Source organism: Tinamus guttatus, unplaced genomic scaffold (assembly GCF_059628265.1).
Source record: "Tinamus guttatus ecotype Peru unplaced genomic scaffold, ASM5962826v1 Tinamus_guttatus_pri_ptg000237l, whole genome shotgun sequence".
NCBI classification, from domain to species: Eukaryota; Metazoa; Chordata; class Aves; order Tinamiformes; family Tinamidae; genus Tinamus; species Tinamus guttatus.
This window is the reverse complement of record NW_028288771.1, coordinates 543,453-568,154: the sequence shown is the minus strand read 5'-3', so window position 1 is coordinate 568,154 and position 24,702 is coordinate 543,453. Positions and strand designations below refer to the sequence as shown.

The following is a 24,702-nucleotide window of genomic DNA, read 5'->3' as shown; positions in this document are numbered from 1 at the left end:
AAAAGCATTTTGTTATTCTTTTTCCTCTCCACAGCTCCATGAATATTTGATAATACAATTTTTACAGTTTGTCTCAGTTTTCAAAGCCCAGTTTTCAACTAGAAATTCATAAATCACAACAGCCTCATGAATAAATACTGTAGCTGAATTTTGTATGTTCCTGCTATTCTGTTTAAGATATAATAGGAAAATTATTACCAAAGAAAACAGCAGAGAATGATAGAGGTACTAAGCATGGAATTAAATTGAACAAAGAAAAATAACTTTAATTTGGCTAATGGACAAAATTCAGAGCCACAGGTCTAACGAGCCTGTATTTTCCTTCCTTGAGTCCTGTTCAACCTAAAACTCATAGCACAACGGATGCAAATAGCCCTGCCTACATGAAATAAGAATTAGAGTTTAAAATTGGTTTAGCAAAAATGTGACAGCAACCTTACATTGAGAAAAATCTGACACTGTTCTCTGATAAAAACAAAATACAAAAGCAGATACTAAGATGTTCTTTACCTAGCCATTCCCAGACTGGAAAAGTTGGAAGGGACTATCAAAACATCAAGCCTGGAGAAGGGATGAGTACCCAGGGTGGAGTAAGCAGCAGAGAGGCACTGGGGAAGTAGCCGGAGTACAAGATCCTTGCAGCTTTCCATAAGGCACCAGGGAGTAAAGACTCTGTACGGAATGACCGATTGCAACCTGGCTTCAGGGTTTTGGAAACGGCAGGGATACTCCACATGACCACAGTTTTCTTCATGCCACCTGAGAACAAGAAAAATGTACAACAGTTCAATGTGATATCAGAAATATGCACAATTAAGTATATCAAGATAAGAATATTTTCTATACAATAGAGAGACAGAACTACAAAGTTGGATCACAAAGCCAGCTCATTTGTATGCTCATACCGTCCACATACACACAGCAGTACAAAAACATAGGCTAAGAGTATTATTACAAGTCTAACTAGAATTGATGTACTTAAGTCGTAACTAGAAGTAAATGAGACTGGTCAAAACTTGTTCTTATAATGGTTATGTATCAAAAGAACATGTGTTTAAAATGGAAATACAGAAAACTAAGTGAGTAGCAATAAAAAAGATATATTACTCAGATAATTTTTAAACAAACACTGTAAAATATTATGAATTTTTAACTCAGCTACCAAAAGAAGATCTATTTTTCCAGAAGTATATTACATGCAATTAGAATAAAATTCAAAGTTTTGTGTTTTTTTTTTTTAATTAAATAATTCTCCATGAAAACTGGTCAATTCCTTTTTTCCCCCCTAGGTAAAGAAACGCAGTAGATATTAATTCAGATTTATCAACATAGATATTTTAAGATATCACATTAAGACCGAGCTTGTTTTACATTACTTTTACAGGATGTTCAAAGTTGTAGCTTGAAGAAAGGGGAAATCCAGTCTCTCCTAAACACTGAGTCAGATTCTTTAAAGATAATTCATCTACCCAAATAAACTCCTATCTAAGGAGAAGTTTGCTTCATGTTTTCACCTGCTAACTTGCCTTCTGTATGATGTTCTTCTTTGATTTCATATTTCAACATAAGGGAGCTGATTCTACTATGCCTTGACAGGCAAAGCACTTGCAGGAGGCATCACCCAAAGCACTTACATTCATAAGATCATGCTCCAAGTGAATGCTGACACACAAAAACAAATGATAACACACAGAAAAGCATATTTTTTTCTGAAGTGCCAACATTTTAACATCTTGTATAACTCTTCCCCAGAAAATGTTCCACTTTTTCAGAAAGAAGTGGACTGTAAGCTATTTCACGGATTATCTATGCAAGGGAACTACACCCACCATTATACACTTTTTTCCAAGGGTGGTCTAAACCAGTATCATTCTGATCTAAAAGGATGTCACTTCATACTTAACCAGAGAGTTAAGATTAGGTAGGCACATGAAGCTAACAACCTATTTCTAATAAAAATTGCCAATGATTCTTTAATGACCATACGGAGACAGAAATCTTATTTCACATCCTAGCTCAATTTTATACTTTCTGTGGTATCTTACGACAGTAACTTCTTTCAAACTACTCATTTCAGATTCCCTGCCACCTGCACATAAATTATGTTACTTTTAGTTTCTTTTAGAATTCCTTCTTTTTAATCCTGCTGTGCATTAAAGACAATACACAGTCAAGAACAACTACCCATAGAGTAGTGCCGCTATAAAGGCACTCATACCATAAATATATAAATAGTAGAGAAATAAATACAAAACAATCTCTAAAAGTGTGTCAGACATACAAACCACTTAAAATTCTCAGTGTATATGTCTTACTGACCTTAGATGAAACACAGAAGTTCTTATACTCAGGATTTACATGGATTTTTTTTAACTAATATTAGCCAAGTTGCAATCTATTAGAATACTTTAATTTCAAAATTGTATTGAGATATCTTTATTACACACTCAATTTCCAAAGTTTTTCTAGCTCTATCAAAGTGGTAAGGACTGCCACAGCCTTAATTTTAGTATGGTGTTAGCCCTAAAATGGCTGCCTATTAGGTAAGTATTTTTAGGTCAAACTTCTGAACGCATAATAAAAAGGGCTTTAAGGAACTTAAAGGAACAGGACGAGGGATAATGGGCGTAAGCTGAAACACAGGCAGTTCCACCTCCACAGGAGGAAGAACTTCTTTCCTGTGAGGGTGACAGAGCCCTGGAACAGGCTGCCCAGAGAGGCTGTGGAGTCTCCTTCTCTGGAGATCTTCAAAACCTGCCTGGATGCCACCCTGTGCCACGTGCTCTGGGTGTCCCTGCTGGAGCAGGGGGTTGGACTAGATGATCTCTAGAGGCCACTTCCAACCTCAACCTTTATGTGATTCTGTAACTTGAAAAGCTAAAGGTAACATGATAAAATAAAGTTCAATATCTGAGATTGTGTTAACTAGCAAGAATACATATGTAAACAAACTATTGTTCCAAGAAACTTATTTTTAGTCTGAATTCTCATTTGCAGGCTGATATATAATTTAAACATAATAATGACTTAAACCTGATGATCACTTTCAGCTACACTGACAGAGAGATAGAAGTGTCCATAATAACTACATTTCTACAGTTTTGGTGACAGACTGCTAAGTAACAATTTTGTGTGCTGGAAAACAGACTATTTTTTATTAAGTAAAATGAATACTCTGCCTTTCTTTTTAGGGACCACTGGGTCATCCCGGGGAAACCACTGCACAGGCCTGCTCTAAGTCTGGGATGGGACTGTACAGGACAGGAAAGGAAAAGCAGCTGACTAAGCCTAAGTAGGTAATACTGTAGTAGAGGGCATTAATGATCCAGAAGGGACCGAGACTTTAAAAAAGAAAGATCTTCCAGTGAGTGTTTTAAGAAACAGTGGAGGAGCTGGTATTATTGCAGCAAGAGATGCAGCATGCAAATCACATGATACTAGGCTTCATTAATCCTGTTATTCACTAAGAGCCTGTTTTCACATTAAAAGATCCACACCCTTACCTATGAAATAATACCTCTGGAATTACTTCTCTGTCAAGATTTGGCTGTTCAGATTAAACAAGTTCTGTTTTGATTCCTGTACTGAAATGACTCATTTTTACATTCCATGGAGTAAATGAAAATGCTACACAAATATCTTATTTTTCAGAAACAGTCCAAACACATACCTGAAGTCAGCTTGGGAAAGTGGCAAGGAAAAGTCACTATTTGTCTGAACATCAGCAGTGAAGAACTGCTCTTTAACTTCCTGCCAGCACCCAATGGCAATAGTGAAGGTAGATGCAGGCATTGGCATAGTCACGTAGTAATACCAGCTCAAGACACCTGCAAGGAAAAAGAACATTTGTACAGAATCAGCAGTCACAGCAGAGCCAGTATTGGGAATTCTAATTTTGGGCCAAGCCTCCCACCAAAGAGCCTCACAGTTTTGTTAAAGAAGGGAAAATATTACTGAGACGCATAAAGGTGGTGATTTAAACTCACCATGGGTTCTCTATCGCTCCTTTCTGTCTGAAACATCCTATATTTATATCTCTACCTTTAGATTAAATGCTACTATCTGCTGTTTTCTTCAGCTATTAAAAAGTCCATAAATGGGATGTTATTAATGCAGCTTAATATGATTGCACTGTTACTGCCCAAGAATCATATCAGATGGGAAATCGAAAAGGATCTTTAAATCTACACACATAAAAAAAAACCAAACACACCACAGAGCTCTCCGCTCCGCAAAAGAGAAAACAAATCCCAAAACTTTTACAACCTTTAATCACCTTTGTTGGTCCCAACTATGAGGTACAATCTGCCAAATCATGTGCAAATAAGTACAGCAATGGCAACTATGGAAACATCAGGCTTTAGTTTTCAAGTGATAACTCCAATATTAATATATTTGCAATAGTATTCTGAGCAGAACTAGGAAACATAGTTGAGGAAAAAAAAAAGAAGAAAGGACGGAGTTAGCAATCAATTCAACAGCTGTCACAATGCAAAAAGGGGTGCAAAAGAAACAACTGAATAGCAAAGTATCTCTGGATCTCCTAACTTAAGTCCAGGCTGCTCAAAGGAAGAACAAGCAAAAAAAAAATTCTGCTTAGCCTCAAAAACTGTTGCCACCTACTAGTTAATGTGGAGCCCTGAGGGAAGCACGCAAAGGCTCTGCTTCCTGTAGGCACTGGCGGCCACTCGCATTCCCCTTACTGCATTCTGCTTTTGGCAAGATCTACCACTAGCACCAAAAAGCTTTTGTCTGTATGGCCAGTACATTAGCCCTGTAACTTTCCCGACCTCTCATCAGTATAGGAGCAGAAAGAATTCGCTTCAAACACATGAGAAACGAAGAGGATAAATACTTTGCCAAATTGCCTTTTGACTGACTTACAAAAGCTAGGAAGGAGCAAAAGCAAGCAAATCCCACCTTGAGAGAAAGGTCACCAAGAGCAGCACTATTATTTTATTATTTTGAAATGCTAGACTCTAACATTGAGAGTTTCACTGCATAAGGCTTGGCCATTGACTTAAATGGGTACAGGTCCAGAGGCAGTCTACAATATTTTGCCATTAAACTAGACATATGATAAAATGCAGTTTGCTATTGGTAAAATCCGAGAGTTAAGCAGCAGTGAAGAAAGACAGAAAATCTGAAAAACAGCAATATGTTTACAATTGGGTCCTGCAGCAAGCCTGAAAGTCAAGTGGCAGCAACACAGCAAACCGTGTCAGGCGGCAGGGGGTCTCACAACAACACTGAGGAGACTGAGCAGAGAAGGCTACAGTGAAAAATGAGGTTAGCAGGACAGGCTGGAGCAAGTATGGAGTGCTTCAAAAAACAAGTTGGGTAATTTGGACAGAATGTCAAAGGGGACAGGGAGTCACTTCAGTGGTCTGGGGACCAGGCCAGCACATACTACTTGCACGCGACCTTGAAGACCTTACAAAAGCCTATAGTTGCCAAACGCAAAGGAAGTTAATTTTGTTCTCAGTATGGGCTTTCATGTTTCTTTAAATTAGGATTTATTTTTAAAAGAAAAGGAAAAAAAAAAAAAGGAGAAAAAAAATAAAGGCAGCTGACATGCAGATCCTTTCCCTTTTTCCAAGCTTCCTACCCTTTCTCTGGGCATTACAGAGACCATGATATGTCCAGTGCAAGATCTAGGATTTATACATCCAAACTGTGTCCAGTCCACCCTCCTGAGCTTTTTGGGTGCCTCCACCATTCATACCGTAGCACTCTGCACAATAACCAATATATTTATCCTATAAGGCTGTTCCTTGAAGACGTTAAAAGAAATCCCTCACACTGGCATGGCTTATCATCGGCATGACAAGCAAGTTCTCTGCAGTGTGTTCACCGACCAGTGACTGAACTGGTCTTTGTGGGGGCGGCACTACCTACACCACGACCACCACGAAGTCTGGTTCCAGAGCCCAATTCTCACGTATCTTCTGTTTCCTCCTCTTTCAGCTCCAATTTCTTTCTTTAATTTTCTTCAGACCTGTGGGTTTTGCTTTGTTTGCTTTCAGTTATATCCCTACCATGCTGTGCTCTCCCCCCCAGCTCCCCTTTTTTTCCCTTCTCCTCCCTTCTGCTTCCTGTTTCCCAGTGGCTCCCTTGGAGACAGCACCACCTCCAGAGAAAAGGAAAGCAGTGCAGCTGAAATAGGGAAATGGCTACTTATCTTCACCAAAAATAAACCACCTGCAAGGGCACCTTGGGAAGACCAAGATACCAGAGAGGGTTTATCTGACAGGAAAAATAGTGGGAGAGCACCCTACTCATTTATTTGCAGTGTTTATTCCCTCTCCCTGCAATCAATCTGACAGGTAATTTTGAAAAACATTTTCCAAAAATTATTTTTCTCACTTCTCAAGACAAATCTATCATATCGTAATCACATAAGCCATGCAAAAATAATCACCTATTTTATAAGGCACAATTGGAGAATATCCAAGGCAAAATTATTTAGGAGTGCACTTAACACAAGTAGGAAATTATAAGCTATTTATAAGTGTGTAAAAAAATTCAAAGGCCATTTATTTCCTGTATTTGAAATAATGACGAGATAACTACTTCCTAGAATTTTTAATGCATTTAACCTATCTTTAAAGCCATTAAAATCATTTTTGAGTCCTGCTGAGTCCATTATAACTAAAGAAAACACTTGAGAGTCATTATCTCTTAACGCCTGATGCAAGAAAATTAAATTATTTCTACTTATTAATGTCTTTCTTCTCAAATAGCTCACAGTAACACAAATAAGACCACCATAAAATATGAAGGATGTAAATGATTTACTTAAAAAAATACAACTCTGTTACCTCTACTGGTAAGGGCAGACTGCCTGAAAGGCACAGCACCACCACTCAGCATTTGCTGTAGTGCTGTGATTTGCTACAATTTGATGCCCAGGATGGACATCAGTCAACACAAGCACAACTCATGAGTCAACACGACTGTTTTGCCTGCAAAAGGCGACAGAACACCAACAAAACCTCACTGCAGCACGGGCGATGTCTCTTCTAGCAGCAGATATCTTCCCACCAATAAACACATCCCTTACAGCTGGAATCGATTTGAAACAAGATGGAAACTCCAATGAGGGAGTTTGCAAGAGGATGCGGGAACTGTGCAATGAGAAAGCCATTGGATTTAACCCCAAATTGCTGAACATGGGTTTCTTGACCGTGAATCAAAACAAATGTAAAGGAGTTCATGACTAAATATGTTTGCATGTTGTGTGTGTTATTTGCTGCAGGTAACACTGGCAGGTTTTGAAAAGAGAGTTCAGTGATTAAGGAGGTTCACATTTGTGATTCTGTGATCACACATGCATACATACATATTTGCATGTATACACACATATATACATATTTATGTTTACACATACACACACACACATGTATATTCAGTGTTGCCTGCAAACTTTTTCCCCAAGGTGGTCACCAGTTGCATTTTTGATAGAAGCATTTTTTCCGCTCTAAATACTCCACAAGGAATATTTTAAGCACTTTTAGATCACATTCACATGGTTACTGTTCGTACTTGAGTATGCATACACATAGATGAGGAGATGCACTATCATCTGCAAACATATGTGAGAAATGAAGGATCTGTGCATATGAGTGCACATAGTCTGGTCTATGCACAGCAATGACAGCATTTGTGCACATAGAGATGTTGGCCAGTGAAGCAGCATGCTCTGCTTAAAAGGAGGAAGGCTTCATCCTTGCCTATCTTCTCTTGATATATGCATGCAAAATTTTACATATATGATTTTTAAGGAAAAAAAATCTAACTAACTTGAAGTGCTATCCATTCACAACCACTTGTCAGAAATGCTTTTTTTCTACAAGAATGTGCATTTAAAAATACATATATATATATACATATATAGGGATTCTGCCAGTTATGTATGATTTTATAAACATGCATCACAGCAATAGCATATCGTATGTAAACGTGTTGAGAAAACCCTTACATCTGCTAGGCCACCCTGAAAGGCTTTTAGAGCTGTATGTATAATGACGTGACAGATCCATGTGGCATAGGTCGTGTAACAGCACAGACCATTTCGAACTTTAACTCTTAGAAGGCCTCCTTACTAAACTGACTGAATCTAAATTTCTAAACTCAAGAGTATTTTCAAGGCTTCATATTAGCAGTTGAGCTTTATATTTTTTCGAATCATTCGTCACAATATTGCTCCTTTTCCTTCTGTCCTCTGTAACTGCTTCACATCTTTTTACAAGTTGAAAAATGCTCTATACCAGTAACTTGCAATCTCTCCTTGTAGATGAGCACCCACTTAACGGGGCTCTCATCATTAATTGAAAAGCTAATGACACACAGCCCTTAACCCTGTTAAACCCAACAGGTTTAAAAGGCTGGAAAACTGTAAGGGAAGAAATACAACATGTGCTCCTGCTGCTTCACTTCAGTTCTATGAAGTTCAGCAGAAAAAACCATTCCCACTGTCACACAGCTCCCAGAGAAGCCAGCCTGAAAGCTGCATTTGCCTCTTTCCAGTGCTCTTCACTCAGCACATCATTAGCACAGTGAAGCTAAAATGAGTCATTTCCCCTCTACTGGTCTTTCCATTAAAGACTCTTACAGTATTTCTTGCTTTCATGAAGTTCTTAGGGAAAGAAACATACCAGGTTAGACTTTGGAAAATTAAAAAAATTAAAATTAAAAAAAAAAAAACGAAAGAAAGGTGTAGATTCTTAATAGGTTCTTTAAATCAAAGAGTGACAAAATAGTTTTGATAATGAAATAATTCTTTCACAATTCTGCCTTTTCAGGTAGCTAATACAGGAGAATTGTATGCAATTCTTAATTCAATTGTTTCCTGTTGCTATACAGGAGAATTGGTTTTACCGGACCTTTGCCAACTTACACCGTCTTTTATCAGCTTCTATTTCTAGAAATTCACATACACATCTTTCTCAGTCTTAGTTTTTTAGACCAGGTAGCCTAACAAGCCTGTTGAGAGCCTAACAAGCAACAACTCATTAGCAAAGTGTGAGTGTGGGTAATATTAATTAGGCAACGATGGCAGAGCTGTTCTCCTAGACTTAAGTCTGAAGCACTCCAATATTCCCAATGCCAAGACAGGAAAGAATGCCAAGACAACCCAAGTGAGCTGAGCAGTTCATTATAACAGTTTTCCACACTTCAGCAGTAGAGACAAGGCTTGGAACAGGTCTTATGTATGGCCAAAAATAACTGCATGGTTCAATATAAACGGATTAACTGATGGGTCTCAAATCAAGGAGACTTTCATTCTTTTTTTTTTTTCTCCAAGAAACTCCCGTCTCTTTTAAATCTTATTTCAGACACACCTAACACTAACTTTTTCCAGTAAGTTATTTATTATCAACCAAAACGTTAATACTTTTTACTAACGAAAAGCTTTCCAAATATCCATGCAATCTACAGTTCTTTTGGCCAAAAGGAAACAAAGTCATATACATCAAAAGTAAACCTAAGCTACTTTTCAAATTTTCAATATATTCCTCAACTATCTTGGCCATCTCTAAACACAGGCATCAGTCCTGTTCTGCAAGTGCTGAGAGATTATTTCCTCAATGAACAGCTTTTAAGGTTTAAAAAGGAGACTTATTCAGGTTAATAGAAAAAGAAAATAAAATAAAACAGAGCAAAATGGTGATCATTTTTCAGCCAGTGAAAATGCTGTACAACATCACATCACTGTAAGAAGAGATTTTTGTAAGGTTTGCAAGCCTAGAACTTGTCTAAGTGTTGTTACAGTCAGAAAAAAAAAAAACAGTTGGTTGACATGTACTGCCAGACACTTTTCCAGGGATTCAGGAACAACAGCTTTTTTTAGTCCTATTTAGTAACAAAATGCTTTTAAAGACACCATTGAAAAAATTTGTGAAGATTGATGTTCCTTTTGCTAACCAAGCCCAACCTATCCTCTTAAAGGATGACTGTAAGCACAAGGATCTTCAATAACTGCACAACTGAGACTTTCAAAAACATTTGGAGGCAGACCTTCTTAGACAGTTCCAAAAGCTTATTTTATCAGAGAGCATGAGATACGGGACCTACATTTCTTATTTCATCTGTAATTCATCTATTTCACCTATAATTAAAATTGTCTGTGGAGATGTAGGCCTTATTCAACCATACACAGCACACCCTTTTTCCATTGCAAGGGCAAATGTATGCAGTTATTTAAGGATTTTAAATTACCTAAATAAAAATTTGAATAAAGCTTAGAAAACATTTAGAATTTACTTCCCACTCTGTGGAAGAAGCTACCCCCCCATCAGCACAGCTCTCAAAGATAGTAAAACAAGTTGGATTTACCCCACAGGATGCTCCCATTTAACTTGCCTCCATTTCCAGGCAGAAGATTCAAGCTCCCTGAGCAATCATCACTGCTGAAACAGTTCAGTTGTGTCCCCCTGTTTACAGAGGAAACCCACAATAAAGCGAGCAATGCTGCTGTTTGTACCTGGGAGAAGGTGGGGGGGGAAGGAACACAGAAACACAAGCTGGACCAGCTGGTACTTAAACTAGACCTTGCTAGAGCTTACCTCAAAACCAATGGTGGCAAAACATACTTTATAGCTATAAGTGGCCTTAAAACCTTCCTTCTCTTTGCAGGCAGAGATTTAAAGACTGAAGTACAACTGACACAAAAGAAATATGCTTCCTTACAGTTGCCCAAGGTATGACCTTCCAATGCAAAACAAATAAACAAACAAAGATCAGATATCCAGGGCACTATTGAGCTGCATCTCTTTCATATTTTTCAGGAATTGAGCATGATACAACGAGAGATTCCAATCACTGCCACTGTCACCTACACCTGGGCTGGAGAACTAACACTGGATGTTTAGTAATCTACCAAAACTTGAAGCAGTGAAGAGCCTGATACGGTACTCTACTATCCGCCAGATCTTTACTTGTACCTTGATTAATTCCAAATTAATTAATGTCAAGTGAAACCCACATATGGAGAAAGTAAAAGGAATAAAACCTCAAAAATAAGTAAAAGTAGCAAAATTAAAAGGCAAAAACCTTGCATTCTTACTAAGTTACACGGAGACCTTTAGTAGGTAATGTTTTTGTAAGAAGACATGGAGACTAAAAAGATAGACGTGTTTCAAGTACTTTCAAGACAAGGATTTCTTTTTTTAACCTTATAATTAGTAAGATATATTTGTAATGGGAAAATTATTCTAAATACTTTGCTGTAGAACATGTATTTCACCTTCTTGGAGTGGCACAGGTTCTGCTGAGTTTTCACCGCTCATCAACACAACAAACTGTGCAGCTGTTCGGACTGTAGCTTGCCATGTTGACAATGCAACGGGTGGCTCTTGGCATGGGAAAAGAGCTCTGTTGTTAATTGGTGATCCCATCGTATAAACACACGGCCTGGACGGAAGGAAAAGAGAGACTGAAGTTGCTTTTGGAGTTACTACAGAAATTATAATAGCAAAGACTGAATTAAGCTCCCTGTCAAAGATCAACCCTACTGTGCTACTGTTTTCAAGCTTCTCAGCTATGTAGTTTTCAACATCTGTTTAAGATGAACCAAACAAAGTACTATTTCAGTTACTCAAGTCACAATGAATATAGCAAGGTGGCTACAAAATATTTTTTTACATAAACAACAATAAATTCCTCCTGCCTCTGCGCTCTCCTGCTTCTGCATGAGCCATCCAGCTTCAGATAAGAACTCTCAGCTGAGCCTGTAGGGCCAAGCAGTGTCTTCTGGATGTCTTCAAAAGGCATCAGCATCCACAGTGTCTGCCTGAGGTCTTTAATTTCTACTGCCATTAAACCCCTCACTGCATACATAGCCTGGAGGCTAAGTCACTGCAGTAGACCTAGTCTTGAGGCCCTTCCCAGTCAAAGATCAGAGCTAGCTGTGACCTTTTAACATTTCTTCTTCATGAAGCGAGGAAGCACAGGCTAGTCAACCTGCCTTTCACGATTTTGGGCACTGGGCATATGATGAGAAGAGTATTGCTTCTCTCTTCGTCAAGGCAGGCCTCTTTCCCACTTTGCCATCTAGCAACCTTCCTGTGGTGCTGCATACTCTGCATTTTCTCTAGCCCTCTCTGGGCAACCTCTTCAGCTACTGCCTCTTATCCTGCAATTTTTCATAGCAGCTGATTTCTTACTAGCAGCCCAGCCACTCCTGGGAAAAAAACAAGGCCTTTCATTAGCTCCTTCAAAGTGCCACTGCACAGATGTAATAAATCTCATTTTGCCCTTTTAGTTGTATTTTTGCAGTTTCATCATGATTTCTAGTACTCGCATAATACCATCCCTTCAGAATCAGTCATACAGCAAACAGGTTTCAGATAAAAACTACACAAAACAATCAATCAGCAGGCTTCTCCAGCTGTAAAAGAGAAAATCTTGAAAACATCACTTGATTCAACTGTCTTTTTTTTTTTTTAATCCCTAATAGTTAAAGACAACATTTTGGGAGTACAACACATTACTTTTGGAAATACTTGAAACTAAAAATATCCTGTTCAGTTTCTGGCATAACCTGAGCTGAAAAAAAAAAAACATCAAAATGCTTAGGGGAAAAAAAGGAGACAAGTTGTTACAGTACAGCCTCTTTGGCAACAGCTAAGATCCAAGTATCTTGTTTATTTCACTCAAGTAGTTCCTTCACTCAAACAATTCCTCACCTAAAATCAAATCCAGACTGTACAGAGGGAGTGAACATGGAGATGTTAATGGCCATGGCTGGAAGATACTATGAAGATAATTTAACCCGTTTTGTCAGGTTTTTTGTGTCCTAACAGATCAAGAGCTGTCTACAACAAAATCAAGTCCCAGTGGCTCCATCACCCAGCACATTTCCTGAGCTGTAGCAGCTCTCAAAATTGTACTTTTAACCCATAGCAAGTGCAACCCATTTAAATGCTGTTAAGGTGATGCATTTTTCCTTAAACTTGTAATGGACTAAAAGCAAATGTAGGTTAGTTACTATGATTCAGCTGACATCAGCACTTTTCTAATCTAAAATAATTTGAACATGTATTGGACTCCTCAGTGACCTAACTTCAGGGAGCGAGCCTCAGAGTTAAGCAATTTAAAGGAACTTTTACAGCTTTTCATTCCTAATATTTGTGAAGTTTTAACTTGCCTCTCCAAGACAGGGCGGCACCAGTCTAAACAGGCCTGCCCCTCAGACACAAGCAGGAAGAGGGTCTGGCTTCCTAGCCAGCATCAGACTAAACAGAGCGGGTCGCCGCTACCCAGCGGAGCTCGGCCAGGGAACCAGCGTGTGCAGAAGGGCAACTGCTCGTCTCCGTCTCCTACTTTCACCCAGCAGAACCAGCACGCATACATCTTTTATTAGCTGGCATCTCTTTAGAATTAATCTGCTAAAGGTGAGCCTATAACCAAGGCAGAAATACTTAAATGGGTTTTCTCCCGCAAAAAGAAACAGGACGTGTCGGTGAGACCACGAGAATTAGTTTCAGACAAGTAAGAAGAGATTGTTCCTTCATTTCCTAGGTTCTTCTTCCTCTTTAACGTAAAGGTAGCAGAGACTTACATTTTATCAATGGATACATTTGGGATGGAGGTTTTGCAGGGTGCCATTGGTTCACGCTGTCTTAGACCAAGTGCAGAGGACTTCTCTATGCTGAATAAACTCTAGGGGCAGCACTGCAGTGGGTGAGGGGACAGGCTGCAGAACAACACTGAGCTTACCTTCACCATCACGGCCTTATGAGACCCCGGCACAGCACACAGGAGCTAGCAGCACCCCATTCAAACAGAGGGAGGGTTAACTTGTCAAAGCAGGGATCTTTTTTGCCTTGTACCCTAATGTGCATATAGTCTATGACAACTGTTAAAAATCCGAAGACTGGATGTCCCATATTCATATTTCAAGTGCCGAAGTCTCAAACAGATAACACATCAGCTAGCAGCAGAATCGAAGAGCAGCCTGGGATTCTCTCTTTTTTTTTTTTTTTTTCCAATTGGTATCATTTTAATGTTCAGAGATAGAAACCCAATGTCAAATGCAATAAAAGCATAACATGAACCAGATGCTGTCTAGACTATTAATATAATCTTGCTTTCAGAGAGCACTTTTTACCTGCAGATCATGAAGTGATTTACAAATTATGTCAATACCATTTTACAGATGGAGAAAATGACACAGGGTAATAGATTTGCTCAGTGCCTGTGTGCACACTGGGCCTACAGACTTAGTTTCTAGTCTCGCAGTCCCACAGCTTTTCCATTACACTCAGAAGCCTCAATATGAGAAATAAATTTACATATTACATAACTAACTTTTTTTCTGAAAAATTTTAATGTTAAAATAGAAACAGATAGGTCACAAGTCTCTACAGTAAAGACCAAGTAGAAGAGGAATGATGGAGACAGCCGAATATAAAATCTATTTTCAAAACTACATCTTCCTTGCACTCCTCACGTGCTTCAGTACTATTTTCGTCCAGATGTACTTAGAGTTCATTATTTCAACCTCAAATTCATTAAAATATGTAAAAGTCTGCTGAGAAAATGGCAATGAAACATAAAGTTCTAAATTTGGAGGGGAACTGTCAGAACAACAATTACATCAGCATTTAGTTACATATTCTAATATTCATGGCATGATCACCTGGAGATTTACTGATTGACAACATGCTATCAGATGAGAAGCCAGCCAATACTTCTGATGAGAAGTCAGCCTTGTTCTGCTTTACAAAGAAGTTCATAAGATGAACTTATGATTATGAAGAAATACTTCTTTTTTTCTCTGGGATTTTTAATCTGTTTTCACCCTAATATATCTCTAAAGAGTTTGTTTGTTTGTTTTGCTTTCCCTGACAAACTTTATTTCATTTTGCTATTTTTTGATACTTCATTTACATTTTATATATATATACACATACATATATATATGTATAATATGGATATTAACAACTCTGCTAACAGTGCAGAGTTTCTTTCTATCTTGTTTCTTTTAACCTGACTCAGAAGAAGTTAGGAAGCTAAAGAATAGCAATGACAATTAGTCAGCAGTCTCAAACTTCTACAAACAGATTGAAAATGTATTTTCTCTACCATATCACTACCAATTCTAGTAAGAGACTTGTTAGTCCTTTTCCTTTCTCCCCACTCCCACTCTCTAGATCCCTCCTTTCACTTTTCATGGTCACCTAACTTGCATTAGGTGACTCTCTGCATTTTACTATGGACAACCAAAATAATTTCCACCACACTTCAAAAGAGTAAGCAAACAGCATACAGCACCAGCAGAAGAGCAGAGAACTGGAACTATTTGCCTCAACTGGCCATCCCAGTAGAAAGACAGGTGTCTGCAAAACGCAAAGTAGGTCTCTGGTCACTCATTTGGCCAACTTCATGACTAGTGATTTCTAGAGATAGATAATTGACGCCTCTGGGCTATCAAGCACTGGCTGCCATACTCTTGGTTGAGCTTCAAGAAGAGGCCTGGGGCAAGATTCGCTCCACATCTCCCAGAGACAGAGCGTCTGATCTAAATACGAGTCATTCAACTCTAATTCATCCATATTCCACACATTTTAATAAAAAGATTAGCATAACCACCTCTTAGAACATCTCCCTTTCCCATGGAAGCATACAGCAATTAAAACTAAACTAAGCTACTGAAACTTAATAATAACTACTTAAAAATAAATATCCAACTGGAACTCAGTTGTCTGAGACACCTGTACTCCAACCGAAGCTCCAACTGATGACATCCTATGTGGCTCAACCTGCTTTCAGCCTGTCTGAATATTTCTCCAGCAAAGTGCCCAGGTCAGCAGCTCTATTCTTGCATTAAAATAAAAAATAAAAATAATTTTTTTAAAAAAACCTCTTAGTTTATCAAGTGTTGCCTCCACATAAGGGGCAAACTCTTCCAATTACAAGGTTACTCCCCAAAAAAACATTGCTGTTTGAAGCTATTGGTTATTCAAAATTATAGTGTGTCACAAGGTATATTTTCTATGAAGCAGCAGGATTTCTTGAGACACAAATTATACCATGTTTTTTGTTCTGCAAAGTGCCAATGATCACAACTGGATTCCAGCAGCGCAGGCATCCTGTTTGCACTTTTCTGCTGAATAAGACACCACCTATGCCTTTTAAACTATTCACCTGTTTAAGTAAGTACTAAAGACAATTATGAGTGACTTTTCTGGTAATATTTATTATTCTGATGATGTTTATAGAACAGCTGGAGAGATACATTTATGAATTCCCAGTTCACTGAAAAACTTTTTGCGAATTTGTGGGTGATATGACAGGTATATCAAATCTGCTTCAGCTGCACACAGTCTTTTCCTATCAAAAGCATGTTTTTTAGCACAGACATTGCTAGGAAGCAAGACTGACCGGACATTGCTAGGACAGGGCAGATATTTTCCACATCCAAAGTATATCAACTTGTTTGTTCTATTCCCAGGAAGCAGTTTACCTCTAATAATAAGGATTATTCTTCCACTTAACTTGCTTTTTTTTAAAAAAAACAAATGTAACAAGCGTAATAACTTCATCAGTGTTATGAAAAAAAAAAGCCTTCAAAACAATTGAAGTCACACATCTGACAATCCTTTAGGTTTCTCATTCCATGCAGACCTCTTAACACTACTCTAGTAACATGTCCGGAGATGCCATCCTATTGCCTTTAAACACAGCATAATCTAGTTGCTATAGATCCTATTTAAATTAGTAGTAAAGATAGAAAACATCTATTGATTGACTATTGGCCAAGGAGATCAGGGAGGAGCTTTATTATTTCCACAAGAGCAACCATAAAGGTCCAGGCCTTCTGTGCTCAGAGGTAAGACAGTTTGCCTGTGGATATGACCTGAGAGACAGCTGGACAGCCTCAGCTCTGTTCCAAAATGAAATGCTGCTTTCTGTTCTTACGCAGGTTCTTGCACACTCTTGAGCGGCGCGCTGTTTCCCCATCTCCAACATCACTGCAAATAATTGCTTTTTCCATTGTATTCACAATCTGCTTACTTTGTATATTCACTTTATTGCGTTTCTTTGCCCTCCTTGGGCATATATAGCACATGCCTAAAGGCAAATCACAATATCGACCATTACATGTGTATTCTTAGTGTTTGCATCGTTTCTGGCAGCTCTGCTTTACCCTGTTAAAATTCCTGTGCATCCCATCCAAAGGGCCAGAGCTGCTACTAAATTCTGTTGGTGTTTTGTGCACATTGCTCAACACTCGAAAACTCAAAGCACAGTAATCAACTATATTTGACTTTTTTTTTTCTTATAGCACAGTCCTGCCGGGGCTTGTGAAGTTATCTGCAGTTGTGAGGAGTTTGTATAAACAGGCTTTGATCTCTGAGTAACCGCCTGCTTTGGGTCTTTTTGTTTGTAACATTTCGTCAGTAATAGCATAAACTTCACCACAGACCAGGCAATTTCCACAGGTCTGGGAGTATCTTCTCTCTCTGAACACTGCTTCACATCTGGGTTTGATCTCTACCCACAGCTCGGCAAGCACAAAGCTGTCTCTTCAATCTAGTATTCTGACCTCCCCTTCAGATTTTATGTTTGAAGCAGTTGAGCGGTAACTCCACTGTTTACGAGGAAAGCGGTATTTCCACGAGGCGGCCTCCTCGGCCCTCCCCACTGGCACTGCCCGAGGCGCCGTGGCTGCGGCCTCGCCACGGTGCCGCAACCCCAGCTCGTGAATCACGCAAGTCAGCAGGGTGACAGCAGACAGTCCTCGCAGCTGGTGGCGGCCACCCCAGGGTTCAGTCACGGACCCGCCTGGGTTATGCAGCGCCATGTTCTCTCAAACTTTAGCCAGAAAGAGAAGCAACCTGTCTATTCCTTCCCCATGTTTCTAGCATCCAAGAGCACCGAAACACCAACCAGCGCCAACTGAAAAATAGGTATCTATTTTCATGACCCATATGCTAACATGACTCGTCACTTGAAATTGTTCAAATTCAACTAAATTTTTCAATTTCTACCGTCATGGGTAAAATTAGTTTTGCAAATATCAGGTACCCTATCAAAATGCAATGAATGATTCAGAATCCATAAAGGTCATACTACGTATGACAGTCTGCACAGAGAAAGATTATGGCTTTTTTAGAGCGTGTCTTTGAAAGTACACAAACTTATCAACTCTTTTCAAAAAAGACATAAATAAATCACTCCCCTTTGCCACCTTCTCCCTGTAATTCTCAAATATATCTTGCCTCCAAATCTGTGTACTGTTGCTATGCTCTGCAGCTAGCAAATAGATAGGAATCCTGTCAGTCTCTCTTTATTCCCATGTTTGGTACCATCTCACTTGGACACTCACCTCATCACTGTCTATGGCTAGTCCTTCAGCTGCACTTTAGGGAAATACAAGATTATTTATAACAAAAGAACTGTGCAGTTCAGACATGTCTATAGCATGTTTGAACACTGAAGCTGGAAAGAAGCATTAAAATGAAGAATAAGTGATGGCATTAGCACTTTACAAAATGATAGATTTACGCCTGCTGTATTAACCTTCAAAGATTTTACAGAGGCAAAAGCAGATCTTGAATTCTCTAAAAGTATGTTGATATTTTATCACAAGACTTTATAAGACAGTATTTCTTAATATTTTTAAAAGACATTTTGATTGGTCAAACAAAAATGAAAATTTTACAGTAAGCTTTTGGTTTAGTTCATTTCACATTTTTCAATATTTTTCATTTTGATAGTTCTCAAATCATCACAAGGTTAATTCCTGCTAAAGTTCTTCCCTGAACAACACAATCTTCCTCTAATACCTTCTAAAAACATATTATTTTCCCATAGAATTTTTCTACATCACAGATTTAAAGTTACACTTAGAGTAATTCAATCCATTCCCTTTATTTCACAGATTTTTTCTGAATATCTAAAATCTAGGCTACAGTTTGAAAAATAAATACATGTGCTCAACTTTACTCCTAATAGCTTGACCTTTTCATGTGTGCCAATATAGATAATGCACAGGTAGCAACAGGATTAGGAGCTGGTACAGAAAGCTTTCGGTCTCATGGAATGCTTTTCACTGACATTTTTCGTATCAAAGATACTCCATCATATCTAACCTCATGATGAGGAAATCAGATCAAACCTAATCTCTTACAAAGATCAACAAAATTATTAACTAATTTACAATGGCAGTTAGAGGTGGCAATAAGGAAGGCAAAAGAAAGGATGGAGGAATCGCCTACTACACGTGAATTTGCTAAACTGTCTGTTAAGAAAGTTACCTCTTCATTTTAATCTAAATCTGTAATAAAATCCAAATTTTAAGTAATAAAGAGATGGAATCCCAAGATAATATTCAAAGTTTTCTTGACTTTACAAAGATCACAAGAAAGCAATTCTCTTGAACTACATTGCTAGCTTTGCTAACTTAACACTGTTATATACTCTTAAGATTTGCGTTAACTCAGCTGAACAAAGTTTCTCCGTCCCAGTAATCAAAAATATTTTATATCCAATTTTTTTCTCCACGAAGAGGTTTCTATGCCTCCCCCATGTAGCTTTTATTTTAGAACAGTTTTTATAATACTTAATAATAGTAAGAATACTTAAACAAAAGTTCTGCTTAAATCGCCACAATACCTTCCTAGTTTGTATAACCCCAATGCTTCTGCATTGTGTTAGTAAAGAGAAATTAAAAAAAACTTAAAATAGAACAGCTTTCTCTTTGTTTTTTTTGAATATATTATAAACATTATACTGAAGGGAATTTTTCTATTTTAATAATGATTTTATCTATTAATGTTATAATTTCCTTGTTTCCAGTTTTATGAATGGATGCAGGCTTCACAGCCCTGTCTTTCGGGAGGACCAGAGCGCGTACATCCAGGTACACGCACGTGTGTGCTCGGTCACGGGTGTGCACAAGGGCACGCACGGCGCCAGCGAGACACAAACACGCAGAAACACACACTCGCTTTTATTTTCTGCCCTTTTGTTCTTCCTTATAAAAAGCCCCAAGAAGCGCTATTAAAAAAATGTTACAGATCCAAAGGCAACCCCATTTTGTGATAATTACATAGCTTCTAGGATCAAAAGACCAAATAGGGAAACACTGAAATTCCATGCATTCTGTTCCAGTATTGAAAACTGAAATCTGCCCTGCTATGCCCATATCAGGTTTCCATACTCATATTTCAGCTTGCCTAAACCCAGCCCACAAAGCTTTGTTTTAACAGATTTTTGTGAATTACAGTACAAGCATTGTTTAAAATGAATAAAATGGAAGTCCTCATAAAATAATTAGTGCATAGGGTAAATTTCAGAACACTGTTCAAACATTTAATCAGAGGAAATGTATTGCAAGTGGCTACCCAGTGCTTGCTCTTTGTTATTTACTTTCCTTCATGGTTAGAACCACAAATTATAGTCTCCTTTGGGACACGATTTGACATCTGCCTAGAAAGTACCATGCACATAATTTGGAACAATTTAAAGAATTATCTCATGAGAATAAATTGTAATAGCACTTCCCCTGTACCTTTTTAATGGGTTCCATTTATTGAAACATGAAGAAAAATATGGCAGCATTTTGCACAACGTGCTTGGCCACTATACTTATGGGTTCATTGTGCACATCATTTTTCAGGACAAAAAAAAAAGGAGCTTTAAAGAACTGTGAGTGACAGGAAAACTTATTTTCTGTCAGAGGTTAGATTCTGGAACACCCTTCTAGAGATAGAAAATAAAGCAACTTGAGACTTATGCTGCCATTAGCCTACCTGACCCGGGACAAATTGTTTTTTCCTTTTTCATCACCGATTCATAAAATTCTATGCTGGCTTTCAACTGCCACAAAATGCCCCTAAAGTAAGCATTGAGGGAAAGGGAAAAGAGTCAGAAGTTCATAGTGACTTAGATTGTTTAAAGAAAAACAAGAGAGCACAATATTTATGTGAGGGAAAATAGAGAAGACAAGTCTATACCAGAAGAGTGTTGCTGAAGTTAGTCTGAAATACTTAAGAAAAGGGTAGGGAAATACTGATACAATGTGTCATTACAGGTAATTGCACTACCTTTGTATTCTTCAGTCAAAATTCATAACTTTTGTGAGGAAATACATCATATTCAGCTAAATTTCCTGCATGTCTACCCATAGCAACTTTTTTTTTTGTTATGGGGGGGCAGGGAGGGTGATGAAGAAGAAGCGACATAAGGGGAAGGGGAAGGTTATAAATAACACATTCTTGGGCTTGAGGCTGATCATACTTTTTAAGTGTAAAACTGCCTAAGTACTAGCCCTCTAACTTAAAAAGCTTCATATCCCTCCCTTATGTTAATGTTAGTGAGGAGCCTCTTAATTAATATTAGCATAACTGAAAAGAAAGTCAAACATAAATCTTTAGTTCAGGAATGAAATTCAAGTATTCACTTGGACCAATTTGCTTCTTCATCTTCCAGCTTTGCTCCCCATTAAAATCCAGCTTTGAACATCACAGTAAAACTATGTTACAATTGTAAATATCAAGAGCATATTGTAGTTTCCCTCCAATAGGCACTTATCTTGAAGATTTCTGTACAGCAGTGTGTACTTTCACAAAGGCTGGATAAAAAACTCAATTCTTCTTACAGTCTCCATTTGCAATTCACTTGTTATCATCAATGTATTTTTTGTAATAGATGAAGGAGATTTTAAAAGTTGATTAGGAGAGACTAAGCAGGAAAAGACTGTATTTGTAAACCTATTACAATATTGATAAAAGACTGGTTGGGGAGCAATTCTATTAAATATTATGTGTGCTGATCTCTGTGCCTTGACACAGGAAGGAAAATGAGCATAGAGTATTAAAGTGATTATCACGCATATATTACTCTCCTCTAAGTGCGAATTCCCCATTCCCAGCACAAATGTGCATCCGATATGCAACAATTCTTTCTTCCCACTCAGAATGAGCAGAGGCTATCACTGAGACAGGTCTAAGCTCTGCGGGGGCACGGGGGTTTCCTGAGCACAGCTTACCTGCCCTCCTGTAACAGTGCAATAGCATCCAAACCAAGGATGAAATCTTAGAAGAAGGGAAGAGACTGTTCAATCCTCCTCACACAGCTGCTCTTCTGTAACTGACTGCTTAAAATTAACGTTTAAAATTAATGCATGCAAAGCTTTTCAGCTGACAGCTACATACCTGCCACTCTGGTCTGTAGTCCATGTAACAGATCGCCCCTCTGGTTTGGTTTTGTACCGTATTCTTATCACATGAGGAAAGTCTCTTGGAGCGCGAATTCCTGATTTCCTTATCTCCAGGCTCCACGGGCCAGTGGTGAAGGGAAGCTGTCCACAGCCAGGTGCCTGGCTGCAGCGCTTGTAATAGCACAGCTGTTCCTCCCAGCGATCCGCAGGTAAAGTCACAAGTCCATGTACAATCTGATTCCGGAGATCTCCCAGCTCTGCCGAGGAATCACTGAGCTTGGCAGACCGTGTAAATTTTTCAGTGCCTGCCACAGCAGCAACATCTACCTCCTCCACCTTCAGCACGGATAAATCACAGCAGTCCAGCACCAGCACAAAATCGGTGCTCCCGGGATCCTCTGTGTCACAGCGGTTCTTTGAAGCAGGAATCCCAGAAGCCTGTTCCCCGTTGCTATGGTTACCATTTTTATCAGAAGTATCTTTCCCACCTTTACCAGAGACCGCAAAATCATAATCTTCTGCGTTAGATGAGCCGGCACTTAGACTTGTCACAGGGATGTGGCCGGGTTCAGACGCACCGGTTTTGCAGGTTTCATCAAACCGTGAACGGCAGCCGCCCTCCTCAGTGCTGCGGCGGTTCTTGTATCTGCTCCCTGTCTCAAAAAAGAAAACTATGGTGCCTTCAATACTCTGGCTTTTTACATCCACATCCAAGTCCAATGTATAATGTTTTACAAGAATGTGGCTGGTGTTGGCCATTAGAGGCAAGTCATCCTTCCAGGGGTCCAGCTGCTTCTCCATGATCCAGTTTGCTAGACAACTGTTTTACAGATTGTTAGTCATTTCTTACACAAAGTGTTTCCAGGAAATGCAAAGACCAAAAGTATATTCTAGCAAATATTACATTATTGAAGTTAACTGGAGTTTCTCCATGTCTCTCTCATTCTGTAAAGAGAATTCTGTAAAGAGAAAGAGAAAAAAAAAGAAAAAGAAAAAAAAACAGATAATCCTTTAACAAGAGTTTTTGAAAAGGGTGTATCAAAAAGTTAGAGCTGAGTTGTTTTTATTAAAATAGTATGGCCAAAGTTGGATTTTTTCTTCCACCTCCATAGCACGGGATCAAGCTAGTTCCTTCAGGATCTGCTATCAAGAACCACTAGCTTTATTTTTTTACAAAGGATCTCATGTGATTTTTTTTTTTTAATTAAAGAAAGAAGCTTTAACTGTAATGCCTTCTGCTGACACTCATCTAGCAGAGTAATCCTTTAGAAATTAGACACTGTTATACAACATAAAATTTATTATTACATTGCTTATAGATATTAAATTTATACTTCAAATTCCTTACTCCAAAAACTGGTCATAATTTTTCTACTGTGATTCTAAGTAATGAGCATGAGCCCAAATAGCTTCATGTGTCTTAAACTTTGAAAGTAGTAATTTCATACATACAATGCAACTCTAGGGATTAATATACTTTTCACATTGCAACTGCTCTCGTATCAGCACTTCTAGTAAATTACAAGAAAATGGGCCAATTTACTATGAGTGCATTCTAAGTATTCCTTTGAGATTGCTCATGGAGATTTTTCAAATTTACAGTTAAATACTTAAGGTATATCATTACATCTTAATAGCTGGAAACCCATTAATGCTTTGAATAATAGCTTCTTACAGCAAACAAAAGGTCTCCTCACCGGAAAATATGCAAATATCTATAAACGTGAGAAAATATTAAAATGCATCAACATCTGTTACAACAACAGCCAGGAGTCCATCATAGAAGTTTCTAACTTTCATGCATTCTCTGTTTTGTTATGACTGTCAAGCTAAAATTACATACTTCAGTTTGCTAATTGCCATTCTGCTTTCTAGAGTTAGAGAAAAGGAAGCTGGAATTGACCATTAAGACTTGCAGTCCTTTCTCTGTCAGTTCAGAGATGCATCCATGTCATAAAAGTAACTGTTTTTTAAGGGTCTTAAGTGACCAGATGTTCTTTTTGTGAAACTGTTTCACAACTGTGTCATAGACCTCAATAGCCAGAATCACCCTGCACAGGGCTCCCAATGTCAACACAAAAGAGAGTTCAGAGTTCCTCAAAGGTTGCTATTGCTTTTGTAAGAATCTATGGGGCGCTGTCACTCTAGCATCAGTGAGCGAAAGGCTCATACCAAACAAACAAAAAAAACAAACAAAAACCAAAACCCTACAACTTTCCCTGAACTCCAGGCAAAGCACACAAGATACAGGAAGTATCTCCCTTCTTCAGCGGTTTTCTGTCACTCACAAAAACATCTTGCAGGGATGTTGTTGAAGACGAGTTGAGGAAAACACTTTATTTCATTTTGCTATCAGTCTTCTTTCACAAAGGAACTCCAGCAAAGCTGTCCAGGACACATGGCTCACCCCAGAATTCAGTTACTCGGGTACCCCAGTAAACTCCAAACACTCTGATGAATACTGATTTTTTTTCAAACTATTTCTAGTAGATATTTCTCTGTTATCCTTTTGAGTTTTCCCAGATTCC

At 38.4% G+C, this 24,702-nt stretch overlaps 1 protein-coding gene across 1 annotated transcript; it reads right to left on the bottom strand.

Moving 5' to 3' along the window:
* Positions 1-304: 304 nt before the first annotated feature.
* Positions 305-23,030, bottom strand: AOPEP (aminopeptidase O (putative)). The gene is made up of 4 exons (XM_088525675.1): positions 22,170-23,030; positions 11,249-11,415; positions 3,671-3,827; positions 305-759 (listed from the first exon to the last, which is right to left on the bottom strand). Exons 1-4 carry the CDS (start codon positions 22,973-22,975, stop codon positions 507-509), a joined length of 1,383 nt encoding a protein of 460 aa, XP_088381801.1. The 5' UTR covers positions 22,976-23,030; the 3' UTR covers positions 305-506.
* Between the last annotated feature and the right edge of the window lie 1,672 nt (positions 23,031-24,702).